Below are 27,047 nucleotides of genomic sequence, written 5' to 3' on the forward strand. Positions count from 1 at the left end.
GTATCGCGTGCTGCTCCCGAGGGCTGGCCCCTGGGGCGCTGCGGGTGGGAGGTGGTGGCTCGGCTTCTATGCGGTCTACTGCCCGCCGCCGCCTCCACTTCCGCCGCCTGCTGGCTACTAGGCGACGTGCCCTCCCCCATGATCGCTACAAGTGACCAGTTTATTTATTTACGTATTTGTGGCGTTGACTTAAAAAAATGCACAAGGTGAAAGTTGCAAGTTAAGTTTTATTTGGAGCAAAATGAGGACTGCAGCCCAGGAGACAGCGGTTCAGATAACTCTGGAAACTGCTCAGAGGAGGCGAGGGGGCACCCAAGGATACATAGGAGTTTGGCAACAAAGGGCAGGTAGTGTGGAACGTCAAAAGATTATTGTTAATTAAAGAAAACCAGTTATCTCAAATTAAGGAATTTACCCCTTTTCTACGTATGGGCAGATGCAGGAGACTGGGCTCACTGAAATCATTCCTTTGATATGCACCTCAGCTATCTGGGCCAGGATCCTGTATTTTTACATCCTGAGTTTCCTCAGGGCTCCCCGCAGGGAGTGACTGCAGTCTGATGGCTGCTAGATGGCAGGGATCCTCTTCAGCCCTGAGTTTCCTCAGGGCTCACAGGTTCACGTTGGAGAGTTGCAATAGTTGATGACTGTGACATCCTTTGTTTATTGATATGGCAGGAAATATGCCATTTATAAATATTCCATACCATTTATAAATATTCCATTTATCAGTGGGTTGTTTATTTAACCTAAAATAAACAAAAAAAAATTCGCAGGACAAAATATAATTTTGAAATTAGAAATCAGGCAGCGGGCAGATCCGTCTCCTGGAGCTAGGAGCGGGCAGGTACCATGTGGCCTTCACAGTGTCCAGCTGCCTTAGAAAACCCTAAAGATTCCACACAGAAAAAAAAAAAAAAAAACTGTTATAATTAATAAATGAATTCAGTTAAGTTGCAGGTCACGAACTCAATATACAAAAATCAGTTGCATAGCTATACACTAACAATGAACTATCAGAGAAATTAAGAAAGCAATCCTATTTATAACTTACCAAAAAGAGTAAAATACCTAGGAGTTAATTTAACCAAAGAGGTGAAAGATTTGTACTTTGAAAACTAAAACACATTGAAGAAGACACAAATAAATGGAAAGATGGTCTGCGCTCATGGATCGGAAGAATTAATATTGTTAAAATAACCATACTACCTAAAGCAATCTGCAGATGCAATGGAATCCCTATCAAAATGCCAATGGCAGTTTTCACAGAAATAGAAAAAACAATCCTAAAATTTTCATGAAGCCACAATAGACCCCGAAGAACCAAAGCAATCTTGAGAAAGAAGAACAAATCTGGACACATCACACTTCCTGATTTCAAACTATATTACAAAGCTATAGTAATTAATATAGTATAGAGTTGGCATAAAAACAGACACATAGATCAATGGAATTGCTCAACTGAGAGCCCAGAAATAAACTCACACATATCTGGTCAATTAATTTCAACAAAGGAGCCAAGCATAAACAATGCGGAATGGATAGGATAGTCTTTTCAATAAATTGTGTTAGGAAAAGTATGAAACTGAAACTTCTCTTCCCACCCTATCTTACACCATACACAAAAATCAATTCAAAATAGATTGAAGACTTGAATAAAACCTGAAACCATAAAACTCCTAGAAGAAAACATGGGCAGTAAGCTCCTTGACATCTGTCTTGACAATGATTTTTAGATTTAACACCAAAAGCAAGGGCAACAAAAGCAAACATACATAAGTGGGATTACATCAAACTAAAAAGCTTCTGTGCAACAAAGGAAACCATTAACAAAATGAAAAGGCAACCTATATAATGAGGGAAAGTATTTTCAAATCATATCTCTGATGAGGGGTTAATATTCAACATATATAAAAACACATACAACTCAACAGCAAAAAGAAAAAAGCCAAGTTTTAAAATGGGCAGAGGAACTAAATAGACATTTTTTCAAAGAAGACATACATACAGATGGCCAACAGGTACATGAAAAGGTGCTCAACATCACTAATCATCAGGGAAATACAAATCAAAACCACAATGAGATATCACTTACACCTGTTAAAGTGGCTATGATCATAAAAGCAAGAGATAAGTTTTGGGGAGAAAGTGAAGGAAAGGGAACCCTTGTGCACTGTTGGTGAGAATATAAATTGGTACAGCCACTTTGAGAAAAAATATGGAGGTTCTTAAAAATTTTTTTAATAGAACTACCAAATGATCCAGCAATTCCACTTCTGGGTATACATCTGAAAGAAACAAAATCACTATCGTGAAAAGACATCTACACTCCCAGGTTCACTGCAGCATTATTTACAATCACTAAGACATGTAAACAACCTAAGTGTCCATAGACTGATGAATGGAGAAAGAAGTTGTGGTGTATATATATACAATGGGATATTATTCAAGCATAAAAAAAAGGAAATCCTGCCATTTGTGACAATATGGGTGGACTTCGAGTGCATTATACTAAGTGAAGTATGTCAGACAGAGAAAGACAAATACAGTATGATTTCACTTATAATTGGAATCTAAAAAACCAAGCTCATAGATACAGAGAACAGATTGGTGGTTGCCAGACATAGGGGTGGGGTGTGCAAAATGGGTGAAGGTGGTCAATAAGTACAAACTTCCAGTTATAAGAAAAATAAGTCCTGGGGATGCAATGTACAGCATGGTGATCATATATAACAATGCTGTATTGTATATTTAAAAATTGCTAAGATATTAGATCTTAAAAGTTCTCATCACAAGAAAAAATATTGTAACTATATGAGGTAATGGATGTTCACTAAACTTATTGTGGTTTCATTTACACACACATATATCATTTCATTTATACATACACATATCATTTCATTTATATATACACATTTCATTTATATATACAGATATCATTTCCTTTATACATACACATATCATTTCATTTATACATACACATATTTCATTTATATATACACATATCATTTCATTTATACACATACATATCATTTCATTTATATGTATACATATCATTTCATTTATATGTATACATATCATTTCATTTATATGTATACATATCAAATCACTATGTTGTGCACCTTAAACTAATACAATGTTATATGTCAATTAGAAAAATAAAACTATTTTAATAGAGGTCATTACAATAGGGCTCAGCTCTGAATACAGCAAAGACATCTGGGGATGTATAGCCAAGGGGCACAGTGAGGGGGTGAGTGGCTGAAAAATTACTAAGCGGAGACATCAAAGGTAGGGATTCTCTCAAAAACTGGGCTTAGCAGGATTCTTGTTAAAACTGGGCTAGGCAGGTCTGACAAGGCTATAGCCAAGGTGGAAGCCCAGGCGAGAAGAGGGCTCAGAGGAGCTTGAGTAAGGTTTGGCCAAGGAGAGAGTTGTTCTCAGGCTCAAGCTCAGCACACGGGCCAGGATGGTACAAGACCTCATCAAACTCATCCATGCAGATAGAGGGTGTCTTACATCACAGAAGGGTCAGTTTCCAAAGGACAGTGAATCCTCTTTCCCCAGATGGCAACACACCTCAGGACCTTTCAGTGCTGAGCAAAGATCTGTCTTTGGACATTGTTCCCCACCATAAATATTTAGGCCTAAACAGAGTATATCTGTCCTTCCTTTCCTCCTCCCACTCCAGGTACACCCTCCCTCCCCACTCCTGTGAAATCCAGGAACTGAGTTCAGAGCACAGAGGCCAGTGCTGCTTCAGGCGTTAGGGCTCTTCAGTGATCTGGCTTCTTCCAGGAATGAGCTGGAGGAAGAAGGGCCTTGCATGAATCTAGCTTCCCCAGAAGAAAGGTTGACTGGTGGTGATGTGCACCATGGGGGGGGGGGTGGGTGGAGGGGAAGCAGTGGTGGGGTGGCAGGGGGCGGGTTGGGGGGACAGAGTGAACAGCAACACAGCACAGGACGGCCAGGACTTGAGCTCCATACGCTCCACAGAAAGGGCAGCTCAGGGGCACTAAATTTTGTTTACTTCTGTTTACCTCCCTCCCTGATTTCTCTTCGGAAATTTAACAGGAAAAAAAGTTGCTTCTCTACTTTAACGGTTGACTTTAAAGTGAGCATGATTTTTCAATTTCATCATTTCCAAACTTCACCCAGGGATATAGCTAAGTTAACACTTTTACCTCACAGGGTACTGGCAGTGGAGGTGAATTTCAGTCCCAGAACCCAGCAAAGGAGAGTGGAGAAGGAAGCAACAGCTGTTCCTCACTGGGCACCAGGCAGTCCCTGGGCAGTCACTGGCCATCACGCCTCAGATGGGCTATCTGTGTAGGTTATGATGGCCCTACCCCACCAATGACAGGAGGTAACATCTGTGGAGTCCAACTGCATCTCTGCTAGTCTATCCGAAAGGGTAAAGAACAACGAGTGACAGTGACTGAAGCTTTAATACAAAATGAGAAAAGCCCTGGAAGCAGACTCAGAAATACCAAAGAAAAAGTACAATTGAGAATCACATTTATAAATATTAAAGAAACCACAAAATTATAAGTGAGTTCATTCATTCTCATATTACATCAGTGAGAATTCTTGTTCTATTCATACCAATAGTTCAAAAATCACTGGCATCTGAAAGAATAGGTTCGTGATTCCATCCTCCTACTCCTACTGTCAAAATTTCATTCTCTTTCAAATCCCATTCTCTTCTTTATCGTACTTGGAATTCATACTTGGTGTATCTGTCAGTTACAATTACTTTTACCTGGCTTAATAGAGGCATAATCAAATATAGAAGCAAAGTCTACAGAATAATTTCCATTCTCAAATAAAACCCGATTCCGTAATGGTGGGGTCAAAACCACACAAGCAAAAAGTCAACAGGACTCAATAGCAATGTAAAAACCAATCAGTAAGAATCTGTGTGTTAACATGTCACTAATAGGAATTTGTATGTTAACATGTAAAGGCATATCAGGAAACCTGTTGTTTCCCATGTCTCCTAAAACACAGAACGATGGGTAATAAAATATAAGCATTCAAAAAAATTGTGTAGCTTTTTAGCTGATTCTTTAAACTTTTTTTTTACATTCTCTTTTTATATTATTTTCCATTATGGTTTATCACAGGATATTGAATACAGTTCCTTATGCTATACATTAAGACCTTGTTTATCCATTCTAAATGTAACAGTTTGTATCTACCAACCCCAAACTCCCAGTCCATCCCTCTCCCTCCCCGCTCCCCCTTGGCAACCATAAGTCTGTTCTCTATGTCTATGAGTCTGTTTCTGTTTCCTAGATAGGTTCATTTGTGTCATATTTTAGATTCCACATATAAGTGATATCATATGGTATTTGTCTATCTCTTTCTGACTTACTTCACTTCATATGATGATCTCTAGTTGTATCCATGTTGCTGTAAATGGCACTATTTTGTCCTTTAAACTTTCTTTATTCCTCAATATTAATGTCAGGGATTGGAGAAGTGCAGTAGCTACCACACATTAATTTTATCGGCAATTTTATTTATTTTAAAAGTCTTCATTATCTAAAATCTACATATGTTCTTATTCCCAAATCACCTCTCATACTTTCCTTGCATCAACTCAGAGCATCCGTTAACTCCAAAAAGAGATTCATTTCTACGATGAAGATGGTCACAGGCTGGGTAATAAGAATTTGCCCAGGTGGTGCTGCTGTGGTCATTAAAATCCAGATCAGTGCCTCCGGGATGCTGAAACCTGAAAAAATTGTAAGAATCTCTACTTATCTGGCTGTTTCTCTTACCAGTCATAAATAACTCAAACATGCACAAACCAGTCACTTACTGAGGTTAAAATGCACGAAATATAAACTATGTCCTGTACCAAATTACCTCGGCAAAGGCCAGAGCCAGGGATCTCTCTCTCATATGACAGGTCGGAGTGCAGATGGGAAGAACCCTTTGGAAAGCAATTGGTCAAGATGCTAAAAAATATGCCGACACCCCACGAGACAATAATTCCACCTTTAGAAACCTAACTTACAGGAAAACAATTTTAAAATGCTCTGCATATAACGGCATATACTAGAATATTATTGATAACAAAATTGGATATAGTTCGAGTGTCAAATACTGTAAAATGGTGTTTAAACAGTGTCACGTAATGTTACAAAGCCATCAAAAATGACATTTTAGGACTTCCCTGGTGGCGCAGTGGTTAAGAATCTGCCTGCCAATGCAGGGGACACGGGTTCGAGCCCTGGTCCGGGAAGATCCCACATGCCGCGGAGCAACTAAGCCTGTGCGCCACAACTACTGAGCCTGCGCTCTAGAGCCCGCGAGCCACAACTACCGAGCCCACGTGACACAACTACTGAAGCCCCCGCGCCTAGAGCCCGTGCTCCGCCACAAGGGAAGCCACCGCAGTGAGAAGCCCACACACCACAAAGAAGAGTAGCCCCCGCTCGCCGCAACTAGAGGAAGCCCACGCGCAGCAATGAAGACCCAAGGCAGCCAAATTAAAAAATAAATAAATAAATAAATTTATTTATTTTTTAAAAAATGACATTTTAATAGGTTGGAGGACTATGAAAGTGCTTATGATACTTAGTTTGTAATTCATAGATACATATTCATAAGCTCATAGTTCAGAGATATACATATATATGTGTGTGTACATATATCATATGATATGTGGGCAGGGAATGTTGCCTGCCCTTCCAGTAAACAAAAAGTGTTGCCCACCATTCTGGTTCTACGAGGATCAAGCCATCAGCAGCTGCAGAAGCCCAAGGAAGGTGTGCCCTGAGGAGAATTCAGGATGGAGAAAAACAGAAAGCGTTCTGTGCTTTGAATACTGGCCCTAGAGCATTAAGGTGCATAACTAAGGAATAATTTCAATGAGCCCAGACTCTTGCACCTTCCCACAGGCAGAGAAGCACTCAAATCATTAACTTGAGATGTCTACTCTTTGTGATGAGCAGTCATCTTTTGAAGTTCGACCACATTTTTTTTTTTTTTCCCAGCAAAAAACTCAAATATATCCTGGCTTCTCCCTGATCTCTTCAGAGCAGTTCCTCAGAGCTAGCTCAGAGGCTGTCTCCCAGGCTATAACCTCAGTAAGATCCCCCAATAAGACTTAACTCACAACTATTAGGTTGTGTATTTTTCTTCAGTCGACAGATACATATTTGTATATATATAAATTATATGTAATATATATCTGCATTATATATGATATATAATCATACAATCATACAGATCATGATATATTATAGATCATGGCTACCTTAAACAGACAAAAAACAAACCAAAATAAAATTTACAAGTGGTAACAATGGGTGATTTTTTCTTCTACATTTCTGGTGTCTTCTAAATTTGCTGTGATGAATATGAATTGCATTTATAATGAACAGATAAACTTTTGTATAATTATATTTTAAATGGATTTAAAAAAACAACTCAAGTAACCCTGGTGCAAGTATTAACAGCTATTTTTCTTAATGGCTTTAATCAACCTGTTGGATAAAGGAGACCCTCCAGAATCAGAAACTACAGTAGGCTCACAATCAAAGTAGGGGAGCAACGTTGTTATTTGTAAAGCCCAACAGAAATGCCCACCAGAGAGGAAACCTCTTGGTGCCCTGGGGGGCGGGCAGCAGGGATGACCACATTCCCCGGATGGGACTCTGAGGGGCTGGCACTCAGGGCACTCATGGGGTAGAAGAAAGTTCAGAGCAGAGAAGCAGGAGAGAGCCATTGGGAAGCGCTCAGGGTTTCGCAGGGGAGTGGTGATAAAAAAGCTGAAAAGTGATTTAAAAGAGCTGAAAAGGAGCTTAGGACCAAAGGGCAAACAGCACCCACGTCATGCTGAGCATCTGGGCACGCCACCCTGCCTCTCCACGCCCGTGGCCTCCACCCCATTTAAATCACATGCTGTCACCCCTGCCTGGCCTTTCCCCTCCCCTCTCACCTGTCTCCTGTCCATTCCACACATAGCTCTCAGGACGATCTTCCAAAAGCACCGTTTTGATCATGATTTGGACTTACACAGTTTCCACAGCGACCTTTACCGGCAAACTAACTTTCAAGAACCTATAATAGGCTTCAAGCCTCCTCTTGGTCAGCTGACCTATCTGAGACTTTGTTTCTTGCCCCTGAAAATGCTGATTATCACATCTATCTCACAGAGACCCTAGAAGGACTACAAAAGATAACACATTATCTTAGGCTTTCTAACACAAGGGCTCTGGGAGCTAAGACGATTGGAAACGGCTGAATGTGAGTGAAACACGGGTGATCCTCACCTCCGTCCACTGCAACACAACAGGATCTGATCTTGAGGAGGTTTGAGACTGAGCAATACAGAGGACCCTTAACTGTTAAGGTACCTCAGAGGCCATTGGGTCCTTCAAATGCAGACAACATGTGAAAGATATTGGCTCAGGTACCCATCCAGGTCCTGTGAATGGCGGCCTGACCAGCAGGGACACAGGATCAGTTCCACTCAAGCTAGATGACTCAGGCTTGGGTCCGTTTTCCCCAGATGCTTTTAGAAATGGTAGGCACTTGGGACTTTCACAATTTTTTTCTCTAGCATTTACTGTATTTCATCAAATCCAAGATACATCAACCCTAAGATACATTATTCTGTGCACACCAAGGTTTTTCTAGAAGACACCCTGAAATGTTATAAGAAGCTTTCTGATTTCAGAGGTTTTAAGACGTGGGGAAAATAGGCATCCTCGGACTGATGAAATATCTAATATGTAATATGAATGTATGATGTAATATGAAAGATGTAATATGGTTATGTACATGCCTGACCATAGCCAGGAGAAGTTTCTTTCTTTTTTGCCCAGCCTGTCTCATCTTTCTATTCACTGTGGCACCTGAGACTGGGCCCTACATGGAGTACTTGTTGCAAAGATGACAATAAAGATCGTAGCTAATATTTATGGACCACTTTCCATGCAATGCTACAACTTCATATGAATTAACCCTCAAAATAACTTGTATTGGTTGTTTTGGTGAGTACTATTTTTGATCCCACTTTGCAGGTAAGAGTACTGAGGCTTAGAGGTATAGACGGATTAAATAACTCAACAGAGTTAGGAAAGGGAACTGGTAGGATTATAAACCCAAGTCTGCCTAAGGATCAATCTCGACTGTCTAAACCACTGTGCCACGTTGTCCTGAAGGATGGTCAGGCAAGAAGGTGTGAAAGCCAGGTCGGAATTAAAGAGAAGAATGGTCAAGAGTTTTGGATATGAAGGGACTTTAAGATCGGGGTTATGGATTTTATGAGAAGAGTTACTTATAGTCTTCAATTTGAGGTCTTCTGACTGACTTTCCCATTCCTATAATTTGGCAGGTAAGCATTATGCTCCAGGAGTCTGAATTTTATTTGGCCCAAGGAACTCAACGTGAGAACGCTATTTTCTTCCTTAAGATTCAGAATCCAGGCACCTTGTTGCATCGATATTTTTTCACACTTTAAATCATATTTTAAAAATACATTGGATAACAAGCATTTGATTTAACATATTTCCCCCAAGTTGACTTTGAAGAGTCTATACATTTCCCCTTCACTTTTCTATCACAGACACAAAAAATAAATACAGAACTCTCCAGAACCGCTCACCTTCGCTTTCTTATTCCTTCATGATATTCCCTAATGAACTGGGACCCAAACCTGTCTTTCTGCTGGGGCTCCTGAATCCACATTTTATAATTGGATGGGAAAGTGAGGTGGAGGAGGCTGCAAGAATACTGATTGCTGCGGGGAATAAAAATAAAGGGCATTTTCCAGCTCCAAAGATCAGAGCACAAACTGTTCATTCTCCCAAGAGCTAAAGTAGCAAAACGTAAAAGCATCTCAACACAAGAAAATGTGGCCATGGCTTCAAGGCACTGCATTCCAGAAGCAAAGATTGCCCTTTACCTAGTGGATCTGTCACTGTACCATCTGGTACACGGGGTCACCAACTTTCAGACTTCCAATTTTTTCCACCGAATAATACATCCCAAAAAGTGGGGATGACTGGTAAATTGGCTTCTCGGAAGGATCACACAGGCGGTAGCTGAAAGAAGCAAAAATTCACCCTTAGGCACACAGAGGAAATAATCTAAGTGCTCTCAGTGGAATTCAAGCGTTCATTCTCAGGTTCTGTATAAATAAGCAGCAAGCCTTTTCTAAAATGTGGACAGAGAAGTCTTGGCAATTAGTCAAACTGCAAATAATCCTGGTTTTTCTAGAAGTATCCTGAGAGTCGAAACAGCTTTTCTATGGCTTCGTTTTGAGCCCAAAAGAAGAAACTTGTACGTGTTACTTAAAATAAATACTTTGTTTGCATGTGTACTTCCAGCTTCACAACTCATGGAAATAAATGCCCGTACAATCTCAAAATGGACCTGCCCTGAACTCCAGGCTTCCTCAACAATTCTCATATTCTTGATATTGATTCTATCAAATAAATGTGAGTTGCAATAAAAATAAAATGACTCGAGGTCTTAATTTGGAAATACACATGTAAAGGTTATTAAAAATTGATGTGAGAGAGACAAAAATTGCAAAATGTAGGATTATACAATTAAAAATTTGTCCAACATTAAAAAAAAAAAATTTGTCCAAAGCACTCAAAGATCCATCTAGAAAAAAAAGAGAAAGCCACAAGTACTCACGTACATTAAACAACTGACACAAAACGAGCAGAGAGCAGAAAGTTGCCCAGACAGAGCACCTACAGCCATAAGCGGTTCAAAGGATGGGGATAATATAAAAATACACTGGACACGTGGATGTTCTACCTTTTCAGGGTTTCCAGTGGCTCCTTCCTGTTGATCACTCCGGTATCTGGGTCCACCGTGGTCATAACGCACCTGTCACACAATAACAAAGGGTTAGGGGACAGTTAAGAACCGTTGAGCATGCCGCGCCCCAGAGAGTCCTTACCTGGGACAAGCCAAGACCTTTTTCATTTCTACGTCGCCAATGAGGAGTTCACCCCAGGTGTCCTAGGAGAAAAGGAAAAGGTATTTTTTGAATTAAGGCTTCAACAGTCTTTATAGCAGTTTATTATTTGGCTGGTCCTATGAAGCTAGCAGAAGAAAGCAGTGCAAGAGGATGCCACGAAGTATTCCCCCAAAAGGACTCAAATGGAGGCAGTGTGTTGGTGAGACCAGGATCCAGCTCTTGACTTGGTCTCAGGAGCCTGCCCCTTTCAGCACAGCAAAAATAGATCTTCTCTAGGGGGTCCTTTGCCATGAGGACCGTAAACAACTCCAGGTCAAGGTAATGATATATAATGAGAAGCGGAAAGCTTGCAAGACTGCCCACTCTTTCCTTTTGCTAAGCTACAATGGAAGCCAAGTTACAATCTGATGGTCCTTTGATGAGTGGGACATGACCGAAGAAAAGTCAGTTCTGAGACTCATCCATCCAGCACCTCCACCTCCACAGAGCGGCAGCCTGCCCCCGGCTCTGGCCAGTCATGGCCGCCGGCCCTGCTTTGCTTTCCCACCCTTGAACTGTGGTAGGTCCTGCCAACGTCTGCCTCAGGGCTTCCATCAAACCTCACGACTTTGAGGGAGGTACTCTTATGGTCTCATTTTTACACAAAGATAAGGAGGCAAAGAGAGATTAAAAACTTTTCTCAGGGTTGCAGCAGCTAGGTTTGAAAACCTTTCTGATTCTGAAGCAGGACTTTTAAACACCCAGCTTCTAACTATACCTATCTATATATCTATCTACACACACACATACATACATACATATATACACACATATATGGAGGTTATACAGATTACATTATATATACATATATACACATACATATACACATATATATACGAGGAGGGTATGTTACAGGTCTCTCTTGTTAACAGGAAAGCCATCTATCTGCAAAGCTTGAATTTCACAGGACAATCGTTTGTCCAGGCCGCCGGAGGAGAGGCGGGAGGCATGGGGGAATGGGGCTTCACTCCAGGCTCCAAAAACCAACAGTACTTATAACTAGATGCAAAAAAAACATGACCCTTGAAAAACTGTTTCCTGATCTCAACCCAAGTGAGGTTTTCGGAGACCGTGGGTCTAACGGATTTGGTGAGAAATCAGCCTCCAAGTGAGGCAATGAGGCATCTATTCCTCTCACCAGCTGGGCTCACTCCCCCAGGGACAGCAGAGGAGAGCAGTCTGTCCCCGCAGGAAGCAGGGCAGAGCAGGGCGTGGGGCCTCTCATGTAACACTTCCCCCTCGCCACTGATGACCAGGCTCCAATCATGCTAGGGTCCTCCTTCAGGGATACACTAACCCCCCAGGGCCTATAGGGGTGATTCAGCCAAGGCACAAAAGGAAGTCCAGTACCTAACTGGGTCTTCCCAACTCAGAAATCTCCTGCGGGATATGACTGAAGTAAGGAGGTCTCTGTGAATGCCCTGGGTTCCCAACCATCATTTATGAAACTGTTTCTGTGCGGAAATAAACTCTGCGTTCCAAACAACCCGTTGAGGGGTGAACTATGTAACCCTTGTAAAAGGCAAACCCACATTACGTAAAATGGAATCTCTATAGCCTAGCCAGGACTTTTTACAAGCAATGTTCAAACGCAAAACTGCAAGACAGGCGTAGTGCCTAGCTAACCTCCTGGAGGAAGGTGGAATATGACCAGTAATAACAGCTCCTGCCTCGGGAAGTGATGGGTCTTGTGGTACCCTGGCCTGGAAGCGGCTAAAAAGGCTGGACGCACTTCGCCACACGAGGGCGCTGCGGCCACAGGAACGTGAGCCCATCAGGCAGCCCGGGCCGAACCTCGCCCCCCCGTCAGCTTTCCAAGTAGCCCCCCACCCCCGCTAACGTTCAATTTCTTTTTACAAGGGCTGAGCAATCTCATATTTCAAAACAACATTATCTGTGGAAAGTCGGCCTCGTGACTATGATATAAAGCAGGAAGTCTGAAAAGTTCAGTTAGGTTTCCTAGTTTAACAAAACATTTAATCTGCTCAACGCTATTACACAACTGAAGTACCCAGTTTAGAATAACAAATTACCCGTTTTCATATGAATTGTATGAAGCCCCCCAAATGCCAGTTCTAATTACCTCCTAAAATATTAATCAGTTTATATGATAACATCACCCATCCTGATCTGATTGTCAGCATTTTTGTGTAAAGCCTTATTTGCAGTAAAAAAAAAAATGCAGGGGCTTCCCTGGTGGCGCAGTGGTTGAGAGTCTGCCTGCTAATGCAGGGGACATGGGTTCGAGCCCTGGTCTGGTAGGATCCCACATGCCGCGGAGCAGCTGGGCCCGTGAGCCACAACTGCTGAGCCTGCGCGTCTGGAGCCTGTGCCCCGCAGCGGGAGGGGCCGCGATGGTGAGAGGCCCGCGCACCGCGATGAAGAGCGGTCCCCGCACCGCGATGAAGAGTGGCCCCCGCTTGCCGCAACTGGAGAAGGCCCTCGCACGAACCGAAGACCCAACACAGCCAAAAATAAATAATAAATAAATAAATAAAGTAGCTATAAAATTAAAAAAAAAAAAAATGCACTAAGCAAATTAATTTAAATGAAATTACTAATTATGTTATTAGAGAAAATAATAATACATTTTAAATTATTGAAAAAATAAATTTAAATTAAATAGTATAGGAAATTAAATTTTCCATTACATTCTACTAGGCACCCGAAGTGTCTTCCCTAAGCACAGAAACAGCTCCAAGAGCTTACAGCTCCCCCTGCTGGTAAGCAGCCTCTCTGAAGTCTGGCAAAATCCAGGCCATTTAGAACGACCACAGAAAAAACCATGGAGTTTTTGAGATGGAAGAAGAAAGGAAAGGAAGAAAGAAAGCAGGGAGAAAGGGGAAAGTACTATACATAAAGGGCTCAGCTTGTGGAAGAATCCTGAGAATTTACTATTAATTTGCAGGCATTTTGTAAACACTAAATTAAGACTACATGGTTTCCTATCACAAGAAGCATCCAGAGAAAGACATAAAAGAAGGGCTTGGAGTGGTTGGTGAGGAACACACAGAACAGCACAGGGGAGGAGGTCTGTTTATTGGAGACCTTCACTGGAGTGCATACGGGCATGTGCCCAGAAAAACACTAAAGGTACGCCAGGAGATTAATCTCTCTCTCTCTCTCTCTCTCTCCATATGGCTATACACACACAGCTATATACATATATTTAGAGAGAGGTAATAGCTATATAGAGAGAATATTTATCCATCATTCTCTATATATGTTATGGTTCTCTCTATATATGTTCTATGATTATATACATATATACTTGTGGCTATACATACACATACACATGTATACATGGATATATACATATATTTGTAGAGAGGAAATATATATCTATACATTCCATCTTTTTCTATGGATATATATATATATATATATATATATATATAGTGAGAGAGAGAGAGAGAGAGAGAGAGAGGAGAGTGCCAGGTGAGAATGTAGGCCCAGGTAAGCTCTTGAATAACCAACTAACCATAGACAGACAAGACATTTGAAAGTAAGAAGGAAAGACAGAGGGCAAAGGCCTGAGTGGGTCTGCTGTTCAGTGGTCTACAAAGGAATTCTCCTAAAGAGCACAGAGCAGATCAACAGTTCTAATCAGACCAACAGCTACAGAGCCTTTGGGCACCTACACCTCAGGCCCTGCTCGCCTACTACCACCTGAGCCCTTCCCCTCCCAAATCTCAGATACATGATCAGTGCTTTCCTTCCACTGCCCCTGATTCTTTAATGGCTACTCATCAGTTCATTATACTGTGTCATACATACAATTGTTGGAAGAAGTTTTAAGCTATGTTGGGATAATTCGAAGGAATGAATAAGTAAATAAAATTTTTGTCTAGAAATCTTTAAGTAATTTTCTGGCTTGGTATCAATGACTGGACAAGATTACCATAGGCTCAGAAAGTCATCTACTAGAGGCTGGCTATATGCATGCAGACTTACTGTTTGGGCATTAGAAAGGAGGGTGTGAATCTACATTTATTAACGCTGAATAATGTTCAAGATGTTGCTGAGGGAAAAAAGCACACCTAGATATATATATACTACACGTAGGATGAGTCCATCTATGTAAAAGAAATCTGTATAAATACCTGTGTGTATATATTTATAGCAATATATTTGGAAGGCTCCTCAAGTTTAAATAGTATTATTTGCTTTTTATAATAAATGTTTCTTTTATTTTTTTCATTTTACTTTTTATACGAAGCATTATAATCCCAACAACACATTTAAATAAATCATTTTAGTCTAGAAAGTTTCTCAGATTCTTTCTGACAACAAATACATGGTGTCTTATCCAACACCAATTCTGCAATTCTTTGACACCAAGTGCTGTCCAACAATTTAACTCAATTCTGGTACTAACTGCTCTGAGTTAGCACAGACCCCATGGGTTCAGGGCTCAGTCCCACAAGACTGCCCCACTTCAGACGCCAGCGGCAAGTCCCAAGTCTCCCATACTTCTGACCACCCAGCTATAAATCAAGGGTTCCCATGACCCCCTCTGACATTCCATATTTTGCTAGAAGAGCTCACAGAATTCAGGAAAGTGCTTTACAATTACCAGTTTATTATAAAGAATACAATTCAGGAACAGTCAAATGGAAGAGATGCACAGGGCAAGGTATGGGGGAAGGGCACAGGCAGAGCTTCTGTGCCATCCCCAAATGCACTGCCCTCCCAGCACCGTGATGTGTCACCAATCAGGGAGCTCTCCAAACCCCATCGTTTAGGTGTTTTATGGTGGTGTCATTACTTAGGCATGATTGATTAAATCATTAAACTCAACCTCCAGCCCCTCTCCGCTCCCTGGAAGTCTGGGGTGGGGCTGAAAGTTCCACACTGTAATCACGTCTTGGTCTTTCTGGTGACCAAGCTCCCTCCTGAAGCTATCGACCTGCCTCACCCATCCTGACACTCACCTCATTACCATAAACTTAGGTGTGATTGAAAGGGGCTTGTTATTAACAAAAAACGTTCCTATCACCCTTGTCAGTCAGGAAATTCCAAGGGTTTTAGGAGCTGTGACAGGAACAGGGGACAAAGACCAAATAGATATTTCCCATTACACCGCACAGTTAAGCTATCTCAAACCAAAATCTGTTTCTCTATTTTTAAGGTACACAAGCAAAATGATATTCTTTAATGTCCTGTTCGAATCTCCCTATAAAGAAACCCCATGGCATTCTTCCTACAACGAGATCCCTATACACACATACCTTGCACTGCGTGCTCCTCTCTCTGGGCTCCAGAGAAAGCTCCGGAGAAACATAACATGGTTATGTTCCCAGTACCACAGCCCTTCTACTGAGCCCTACGTCCTGCTTCGCCCTGAGACCCTTGCAGGCAGACACAGTGAGGTCACTTTGGTAATCTTAGCATCCATCTCAGAGATTAGCACCCAGGAAGCCCTCAATAAATGTTTGTTGCCAACAGGAATGTTCCAGAATCTTGGTTATGATATGAACTTGCAGGAAATGTATCCTTAGCCGAAGTAAAACTCGACCTCATGGTCAAACTTCCTTCACAGACTGACTAACACTGGATGCCATACACTGAGAATCACCAACTTACATGAGACGTGACTTTTCACTTACCAGATAAGTCAAGATTATAGGCATCAATGCTGGCAGGAGTACAAGAAAAAGGGCATACTTCCACTGAGCTTGTGGGAATATAGATTGGTGCAGGGTTTCTGCAAAGCAATTTGGCAATGTATATGGAGAGCCTTTAAAGTGCGGATTCAGCATTTCTGAAGAGTAAATTTAGAAATGTAGACAGAGACTGTTTTACAGAGCTGTTCATTATTCATGTAAGGGGAAATGGAAAATAGCCTAATTGCCCGATGATACAGGAATGGCTAAATGAGTTATTGCATAGTTCTGTGATGCACTAATATGGAACTATGAAAACTATGCTGATGAGGAATTTGTAAAGATAAGAGATGTGTTTGCCATATGCCATGAAGTGAAAATGGTGGAATTCAAAATTATCTATACAATATCATACAAACAATATTGGAAACGCAATAAAATGTTATTGCTGGCTACTTTTTGACAGTAGGATGGTGAGGGAGTTTTACTCCTTTAAATTTTTCTGTATTTTTCTAACTGTATACAGAGGATGTGGTACTTTAAAAAATTACTTTTATAATCAGAAAAAAATTAACTGTATCTTAAAAAGATTCTTGAATTAAATCATCAAGAAGCTTTCTACTTCTCTGCAGCCCTGGTTCCAGATGCCCTCAAGGCTTTCTCCTGACCCCGTGTTTGAGCAACCCCGTGCAAAGAAGTAAATCCACTTCATCTTCACAGCGGCTGGTGTATGCTCCTACAGAATTACGGGAGATACATTTCTGTTAACCTAAATGCATAATAAATGTGCCAGGAGGAAGTTGCTCTTTGGAGGCACTTGGACTTGGAAAATCCAGGCAGAAGGGAAGGACTTCCCAAAGCTGGATAAAGCCAGCAAAGCTAGCTTCCGTTCCCTGGAGGGGTCACCTACTTTTCGGAACACCAGTAACAGGCTACAAAAAAGGAAAGAAGAGACCTTGAGATGTGGCTCTTCCTCTCTCTCTGATGTGTATTCACGGAGGGATACTTGGCGGGGCTGTTGTGGCTGCTCGTGTCCCATCCACACGCCAGGCTCCTCTCAGGGAGGTTAGGGTCCTGAGGATTCCAGTGCTTCATGGACAGTAAGAGATCCCAGTCTCCCCTTGGGGTTCAGCTTCTGACTGAGATGCTGGGGGTCCCACACCCACCAACAGCAGGGTCTGGGAGAGGCAGCCGCCAGCCCCGATTCCCAAGGGCAGCAGCCTGGGCTGCTCTTCAGCATCTGGGTGCAGGTGTGTGAATCACAGCCTTCTGGAGGACATGGAGGGAAAGGGTTGGGTGTATGGCGGGGGTGGGGGAGGGTCCATCCGATGACTCCTACCCGCCTCTACAATACCTTCTCTGCTTCAACATCTGTCTTCGATGGGCTCATCTCTAGGGTTGTTTTGTAAAGCACATGGCCACTCCTTACTCGTGATGTTCAAATGTGTATGTCTGTGCGATCATACCTGCTCAAAGGGAATGCCCATGTACTACTGTCATCGAAGGCTTTTATTTCCTCCTTGATCTGAAAAATAGCATACTTAGAGGTGGGTAAGATATGATGAACAAAATTCAATGGTCACATCCCTGCCCCTTGTTGAATTCAGTTCAACAAGATCTTACATACTCAAGGGCTTGTGCATTCAGGACCAAGGATAAATGAGAAAAAGCACAGTGAGGCGAGTCTTGAGAAATAGACCTCATGCAATTGTTAGGAAGATTAAAATGTGTTTGTTAACTTACTTTTTTTTAAAAGTTGGAATATAGTATGTGCAACATTAGTGTTTGTTTTAAAAAAAAAGCCAACTAACATACATCCAGAAAAACTCTAATTAGAAAAGATACATGTACCGCAATGTTCAGAGCAGCACTATTCACAGTAGCCAAGACATGGAAGCAACCTAAGTGTCCATTGACAGATGAATGGATAAAGAAGATGTGATACATATATATACAATGGAATATTACTCAGCCATGAAAACAAATGAAATAATGCCATTTGCAACAACATGCATGGACCTAGAGATTATCATACTTAAGTGAAGTAAGTCAGACAGAGAAAGACAAATATCATATGATATCACTTAAATGTGGAATCTAAAATATGATACAAATGGACTTATTTACAAAACAGAAATAAACTCACAGACATAGAAAACAAACTTATGATTACCAAAGGGGAAAGGGAGGGAGGGATAAATTTAGGAATTTGGGATTAACAGATACACACCACTATGTATAAAATTGATAAACAACAAGGTCCTACTGTAGAGCACAGGGGACTATATTCAATATCTTATAATAAACTATAATGGAAAAGAACATGAAAAAGAATATATATATACATATATGTGTGTATAACTGAATCACTTTGCTGTACACCAGAAACTAACACAACATTGTAAATCAATTATACTTCAATAAAAAAGCCAACAAAAGAGGTCATGTCAGAGAGGGGGTCTGAGAGGCCCCTGTGGTAAAGTGCCTTTTTGACCACACACACACACACACACACACACACACACACTCACACTCACACATTAACAGAGAGAAGAAAAAGGCAACAGGAATTGTACAACTCTAGGGCTGCAAAGAACCTTTAAAATCCTTTAGTAAAAGTTGCCCACTTTAAGATTAGAAAATGATGCTCAAGCAGGTTAAGGTCAAGCTCACAGAGACAGAAGGACCACGTGGCCCTCCTGGTCTCCAGCCACGTGCAGCTCCTGCTGATTAGCACCTTGCTCCCAAGGAAAACCCCAGGCCAGAGGGTCTCTGCCCTGGCTCAAGCCGGAGTCACCAGGGGGCTTTACAAAGCTCCTCTGCCCAGACTGCAGCTGGGACCCGGGATGGGGATTGTTCCAGTGTGGGAAACACAGCCCAAGCTGATCTCTACGCATCCCCTCCCACTCTAAGTCCACTTGTCTTCCTGCTGCGGGCTTTCAGGGGTGTTTCATTTACTGTGTGGGTGCAGTGATGGAAAGGGCTCTGTGAGGCTGTACAGAAGCCCCAAGAAGCGTCCTCCAGTTTGTCCTTGATATGAGAGGGGCCGAAGTTCTCTAGGGTTTGGCTTCACATGCTTCTGTCCTCTCTTTCTCAGCCCCTAAAAGTCTCTGTGGCAAATATTTCGAGTTACTGAGATGGAAACAAAAAAAGCAAATGTATAAGGAGATCTCCTTGAGTAAAGGCACTAACTCCGTCGGCAAATTCTTCAGGAATGTGACTGTATTACTGCTCCCTCCACCCAGGACTCCTGTCTCCCATGTGCTCATCATGTTAGCTTTTCTAAATCAGGACTGATTTACCTGAGGTCCTTGCTTGAGGCTCCTATCAAAGTGGGGATGTCAGAAAAGCTCCCCAGATGAGAACAGGGACCCCTTACTTGACAGGCATGCCATAAAGGGATGAGGGGTGCCCCTGCAGACCACCACATGCGTACAACACCGACAGTAAACCCTAAGGTCAACTATGGACTTTGGGTGATTATGATGTCAGTATAGGTTCATCCTTGGTAAAAAAAAAAAAAAAATGTATCTCTCTAGTGAGTGATGTTGATAATGGGGGAGGCTACACGTGTGAGGGCAGGGTGTATATGGGAAATGGTCAACTAGAGATAAGAAGCATTGGTCAATCTTATTACTTTCAAACTTGATTGCTCTACGTTCCCAGAATTCAAACACACTACACTGGACCAAAGGAAGCCGCTTTTTAAAATCTGCTTACTATTCTGAGTTACGCGGTAAAAGTACAAAGTGCTTTGGGTCACAAAGAGTAAACGTTGCACAATGCATCCTCTTATCACTCTATGATTCTGCAATAGATAATGGCCTGAATTTTTGTACCATGCTTAGGTTTGCTATATTTTTTATTATTAGTTGGTCTATGAAATATTTACCTGCATTATCATTTTACATTAATATTTAACAGAGTCCCACTAATTGGAAGGGTTATAGTTGTGTGATGGTGCCCGGTAGACAGGTTAACTCATCAGGCCCTTAACGCTTTGTCTTCTTAAGTTAAGGGAGAATAAATCAGCAACATTAGCATCATTTTATAGTAAAGAGTTTTTAATGTGCATTTCCAGAGGACTCTTCTATTCAAATAAGATTATTCTACCTTATGCACTATTTCTGTAAGCCCATCCATCACAATGCGGGACTAAACAAACGGACTTGGGAGAACAAGGTCACTTAACATTAAAAAAAAAGACTCCACCCGCTCAAATTGCCTAAGAGAATACGGTTAGGTTTACATCAGCCTTAGGTTCAGTTTAACAAGTTAGAGGTGAGCAAAAATTCTTAGTTGACAAGTTACAGAAAAGCAAAAATTCTTTAGCTGGGAATGGGATTATCTTTTCTTCTTATTCCTCTGGTTCAAGATCTTAAACTAAAATTATTATCTTCAGGGGAGACAAATCAAGAAAAATTGTATTCCCTAAAAGAAAGTTTCTCAGAAAAGAATGGGCCAGTTACAGGAGTCCTGTGCAAGAATTTTTGCTTCCTGGACTAATTTCTAATCAGTCCTTAGTAACTTGCATTATTAACACTGAGTCTAATTTCATTCGGTGTTTAACAAGTGTCTAATGACTCCATACCTCTGTACCCTCTGTTCATCAGCATGGGAAAGGAGAACAGGGGAGAAATAGGTGGGTTTACTGGGAATTTCGCTAATGAGGCTTGAGTCTCAAGCCCCAGACCCTTTCGAGACCCTGCACTTAATTTTGGTTTTGATATTTTCTTTTCTTAAAGAGCACCCTCAAATTTTATCCACTTCAGGTCACACCAAATCTAGATTATTCCTGGGGAGAAATCAAGTCTCTTCCCTCAAGGAGCTGATGGTCTGAGAATGTCAGCACCCCTTTTTCTCCCACCCCCTCCGTAACCCTTGCCCCCTCACCTCTCCTAAATCAACGCTTCCTGAGGCACTGTTTGCCCAAGATTCACCTGGGATGGTGCTGCCGACACAGTCACAGGCATATCACGATTCTGATGCAGGTTTCAGGTAAGTCCTGCTAATCTCCCTCTGGGGATGAAGCATGGCACTGATATTTCTGCCTCAGTTTCCCTAACTTTCCATGCACTTTCTAGAGAGTGGCCAGAGTCATATCGTGCAAATCATAATACCATGCAATTCGGCAATATTTCTTGAATGAATGCAGACAATAATTAGTTCCTCATTCAAAATCATTACCACAGTATAAAATCCAAACTCCCCGGCATGCTGGCCTTCAGGCAGCTCCAGGTCCACCCTCCTTCTGCCACTTCTCCTTTACCCCCAGTGTCCCTATGATTCTGAAATGCTCCCAGGCACCCTTAATGTAATGGCCTGTTGTGCTCTTAGGCCTCCCAACTGGTGGCCTCCTTTACCCACCATGACCCTCACTCCCCCTCGTCAGCACACACAACTACGCAGCATGGCCTCTGGGTAGCTTGATTTGACCCCTCTCTGACCCCACACTCCCCTTCTCCAGGCAGATTTAGGCATCCCTACTTCTAAGCATCCTTGGCACCTGCTAAGCATGTGCATTAAAGTACTCCTCACGCTGGGCTGTCATTGCCTCCTGGCCATTCTTCTCCTGCTGGGAAATTCTGAAGGGCAGGATCTGTATCTTTTTATCTCTGTATCCAGGGCCCTTACTATGGACCACAGTGCCTGGCCCATGATAGATGATCAATTAAAAAACATTTTTAAAAAATGTAGAGAGGAATTAAAGAAATTAGATAACAAACAACAGGATAATATCAACAAGTAGACAACTTCTGTATACATTGCTATTTTTTTCATTATCAAGTAATATGAAGTACCTCCATGTGCACGGATTTATACTAGCCTCCATGCAAAGGTTTACCCTAAAAGGCAACCTTTACCAGCAAATAGGGGCACATTTCACTCACACAAAAAAACGTGTGGTCACCCAAGGGAGCAAAGAATTGATAAGGTATTCAAGAGCCTCTCCCCTCAGAGTTAACTACTTGGAATCTCTAGACTGGAACCATGACCTCCGCTCCTCAGAAGCTGGAGTTGCAAGTCTTGGGTTCTAATCCAAAGCCACCACTTCCACGCCTGACAAGTTGTGTAACACCTGCAAGCTTCTGTTTCCTTATTAAAAAGGAGAAAATAGTACAGACTTCACAGACTGTAGGCTTTGATCCTAAGGATCGAATTAAGTAATTTGCATGAAGCCGTTCATTGGTTCTGTGCCTGACACCCAGTAAACACCCAGCAAATGGTATTTGTCGTTGTTATTTCCTGTGCTTACAAAGTTGAGCTGACTCCCAATGTTTAATATGATTCCTGGTCCTTCTTATTACAGAGCAACACCCAGCTATATGTATTTCTTGTACAGATTGCAGGTTACAACTGGGTTCTGATGTGGCTGTCCTTTTATGGCTACAAGGGGCTGAGTCTTTGGAGGGTGGAAATTTCTAGTTTCAACTACATAGGGGAGTATATGGGTCCTCCAGGAGAGAACTCAGGCCAAGCATGGAATGTCCCCAGGTCCTGGTTCACAGGCAGATCTCCTATATCCTCCTGGGGCTCCACTTTGGGGTCTGGGGCTCCCAGAAGCCTCAAATCTTTGAGCACCCCTGGATGCTACAGGAAAGGGAGAGATGGCTGTTCTCTTCATCTTTTTTTTTCCCATCAGTTATCTCTGAGCTATGATTAGACATTCTAGCCTTGTCCCAGACTTGCTCCAATTTGGAGTTGCCATTGCTTGCTTTGGGGCCTGAGCACTGAAGAGAGTGAACAGCAGCCCCCTGAGGCCAGCGAGGTGATGACAGCAGTAATAAGTGAACAACTCCACACAAGGCGAAGGTGATCCTTGGAGGAGGAGAGCCTCCCCAGCTGCCAACCTCGGAGGGTCTGACTTGGCACTGCCTAAGGAGCACATCTGGGCATCAAGCATAAAAGCAGCAAGCCGCTTACCTCCTCAAAAGCATTGCTGCCTGCCACCACGATATTTGGCCTGAAATTGTCCATTTTCACTTTCTTCTCCAGCCTGGTATTCAGATCTTCCAGGGAGGCTTCTGAGAGGATCATAATGGGGCCGCAGTCCGGGTAGGCCACCTGTGCCAAGGACACAGCACCATCATGCCTCGCTGCCCGTGGAATGGCTCAGACCAACTGCACAACTAAGCAAAACCCAGAAGCAAAACCACCTGAGCGCAGAAGGGGAGAGTGGTGTTCAGGAAGGATAGGTGACACTGAGGGCTTGGAAACGGCCAGGTCAGGGTTCCTGCCCACCCCGGACGCAGGTGGGTCTCCCCATCCGCACACTGAAGGCGGCAGCCAGGCTCAGGTCCAATGGTACCCGCCAGCCACATCTCTTGTTCTTCCCTCAGGCGCCCAGCACTGAGCCCCTTGCCACATCATCAACATCACCGGCAGGGCAAGGGTCTCCTGCCAATCAGCTGTACTCTAGCCATGATTTCCTTCAGCAGCACCATTCACTCACATGCATCTATTAAGCACCAACTGTATATTAGGCACTGTTCTAGGTGGGGAAATAGCAGTGAACACAGCAGATAAAAACCCCTGCATTCAAGGAAATTTTCGTCCAGGGATCATGAGGAGAGACTCCCCGAGGTGCATTTTGAATCTCATCTCACGGCAGAATGAAAGGCTTTGGTTTGGGGGTTGCAGCTGACACAGGAGGAGGTGACTTCTCAGCCCCGGAAACAACCACACCCCACTGGCTGTGAAGGGAGGACTTGGAGAAAGTCTGCTTCTGTGCTTTTAGGAAACCTGAATTTAGTCCCAATCAAACTTCACTTTTGCCTCCCAGCCCATCCTCTCCTGAGTCCCCATCTCCCTGGGAGTCACCCCTGGCTTCTCTCTCCACAGCTCCTCCCATATTCCACCCTCCACGCATCCTGGAGAGCCCACCAGGCTCTCACCCACTTCCCTCTCCATCCCTGACACCTGCCCAGGGATCACGCTCAGTACCACTCCCCTGGACCATCACTGCACTTTCCTAACTGAGGCCCCAAGAGAGGCTCTTTGTGGGCCCAGAAGGAAACCAGAAGTGAAGGGCGGCTCTCTGCAAGCTCACCTGGTAATTCTGGCCAACAGAAGGGAAAATTTTGCTCGATGGTCTTCCCTTCATGTTCTTTTCAAACTGAACCATCCTGAAAGCTTCTGTTTTCAGGAAGTTGGTGAACCACTGAGCAGCCTCGTTACCACAATCCCTGCCCTGGATGTCAAGACCAAACACCCTGGAAGGGTCACAGAGAGCAGTGGGGTTACTTTCTTCATCAACACACTGAGTGATGGGGTCAAGAGGGAACAGCTGTGCTGCTGGGACCTGACTCTCCCAGAAGACCAGTAAGTGGTCTGTGGGCCAAAGCTGGGCAGAAACAAAGGGGGAAGGAGCAGGGAAGAGCTTGTCAAACCCTAATAGGCTTGTAACTCACACAGATCTCATTGAAATGCAGATTCTCCTTCAGGAGGTTGGGCTGGAGCCTGAGGTTCTGCATTCCTAACAAGCTTCAGGATGCCTAGGCTGCTGGTCCACGGACCACACTTTGAGTAGCAAGGATTTAGGATACTTTCAGAAGGGGAGAAGAACAGTGGTGTGGTAAAGGCACCCTGAGCTTGGAGTCTGGCAAGACCCGGTTAAAACTGGAACTCTGCCACCTCTAGTCTGTGATTTTTAGCAAATCATTAAACTCCTCTGACCTTCTGCCTCCAGTTGTAAATTGGAGATAATAATATACCACCTGCCTCACACGGTGGACACAGATTCCACCAGATAACAAAATGGTCTTCAAGGATTTTTTGCTTGAGTGCCCCCAAAAGATAAAAGCTATGTACCCCTCACAGAATTGCAAGTTGGCATGCCAACTTTTTTCTTTTTTTTAAGTTGAAATATAGTTGATTGACAATATTGTGTTAGTTTCAGATGTACAGCAAGTGATTCCATTTTATATATACTTTTTCAGATTATTTTCCATTCTAGTTTATACAAAATTTTTTTTAAGATTTATTTTTTATTTATTTATTTAATTTATTTTTTTATTTTTGGCTGCATCAGGTCTTAGTTGCGTTGTGGCGCGCAGGCGCCAGCACGCATGAGCTCAGTAGTTGTGGCACGTGGGCTTAGTTGCCCTGTGGCCTGTGGGATCTTAGTTCCCTGACCAGGGATCGAACCCGAGTCCCCTGCATTGTAAGGCGGATTCTTTACCACTGGACCACCAGGGAAGTCCCTATACAAGATACTGAATATAGTTCCCTGTGCTGTACAGTAAATCCTTGTCGCTTATCGATTTTATGTACCGTAGTTTGTATCTATTAATCCCACCCTCCTAATTTTTCCCTCTCCCCCTCACTTTCCCCTTTGGTAACAATGTTTGTTTTCTATGTCTGTGAATCTGTTTCTGTTTTGTATATAGATTCCTTTATATTATTTTTTAGATTTCACACATACGTGTTCGCATATAATATTTGTCTTTCTGTCTGACTTACTTCACTTAGTATGATATTCTCTAGGTCTGTCCATGTTTTTTATAAGTTTAATTTGTTATGAAAGATTAAATTTCCATTGAATTATAAATATTAACATTTAAAATAAAATTATATCATAATTTATATACTATGTCTTAATATTATAAATATATATAAATTATATTAAATAAAATAAAATTATGCTTTTAAAAGCATGCAATGGAATCCAAATGCCAGGCTAGTTTGATATCTATTTTTAAAAACAATCTATTTTTAAAAATAAATGATTAAGGTCTTTTATGGCCCACATTTTAAAAATTATTTTTAACTTTTTTCCCAGTTTTATGGAGACATAATTGACATACGTAAGTTTAGGGTGTAAAGCGTAACGCCTTGACTTCCATGTACTGTGAAATGACTACAAGTTCAGTTAGCAGTCATCATCTCATAGTTTTTTAAGTTTTATTTCCTTGTAATGAGAACTCTAAGGATCCACTGTGTTAATAGATGGAATGGAAGAAGTTGAATTACAATAATTTCACTCATCCTCTGAACCCTTCTGTGATCTTTGGCACTTAATAAGCATTCATCAAAAAGTGATTTTTAATAATTTATCAGCAAATTTGATTAGAGGCTCCTTAATTTTAGTGTAAGACAAAGACTTTGTCTTTGTAGAATGACTTTACCCCACTTTGTAGAATGACTTTACTACTGTCTTGTAGAATGACTTTACCCCATCACTGGAGACATTCTCCTTTATCAACACCAGTATATTTTATTGTTTGGGCCCCATGGGTTTTCCCCTCCCAGAGCAGTGCTCGCTACTAAGACATGGGGTGGGCAAGCCTTTCATCTGTACAAAGGGGAGGTGGAGAGGAGAACTTGCCCCCTTGCAGCTAAGATCACTGTTGGAGGGAGAACCTATGGGATTTGAGGATCTGGAAATTGATTCCCTTACCCGCCCTCAGGTAGCACAGGAAGTGTTTGCACCTCTCTGCGTGAGT

General features: G+C 42.3%; 1 protein-coding gene across 1 annotated transcript in view; it reads right to left on the reverse strand.

The window, feature by feature from the left end:
- Positions 1–4,007: 4,007 nt before the first annotated feature.
- Positions 4,008–27,047, reverse strand: part of MTARC2 (mitochondrial amidoxime reducing component 2) — a 34,041-nt gene continuing 11,001 nt past the window's right edge. The window contains exons 3-8 of the mRNA XM_057554374.1: positions 24,653–24,815; positions 23,527–23,667; positions 10,937–10,998; positions 10,792–10,863; positions 9,926–10,064; positions 4,008–5,740 (exon numbers count right to left, since the gene is read on the reverse strand). Of these exons, the coding sequence (XP_057410357.1) occupies positions 9,938–10,064; positions 10,792–10,863; positions 10,937–10,998; positions 23,527–23,667; positions 24,653–24,815 (565 nt within the window). The 3' untranslated portion in view covers positions 4,008–5,740; positions 9,926–9,937. The remainder of the gene's footprint in view (positions 5,741–9,925; positions 10,065–10,791; positions 10,864–10,936; positions 10,999–23,526; positions 23,668–24,652; positions 24,816–27,047) is intronic.

The sequence above is a fragment of the Balaenoptera acutorostrata genome, chromosome 1, assembly GCF_949987535.1.
Source record: "Balaenoptera acutorostrata chromosome 1, mBalAcu1.1, whole genome shotgun sequence".
NCBI classification, from domain to species: domain Eukaryota; kingdom Metazoa; phylum Chordata; class Mammalia; order Artiodactyla; family Balaenopteridae; genus Balaenoptera; species Balaenoptera acutorostrata.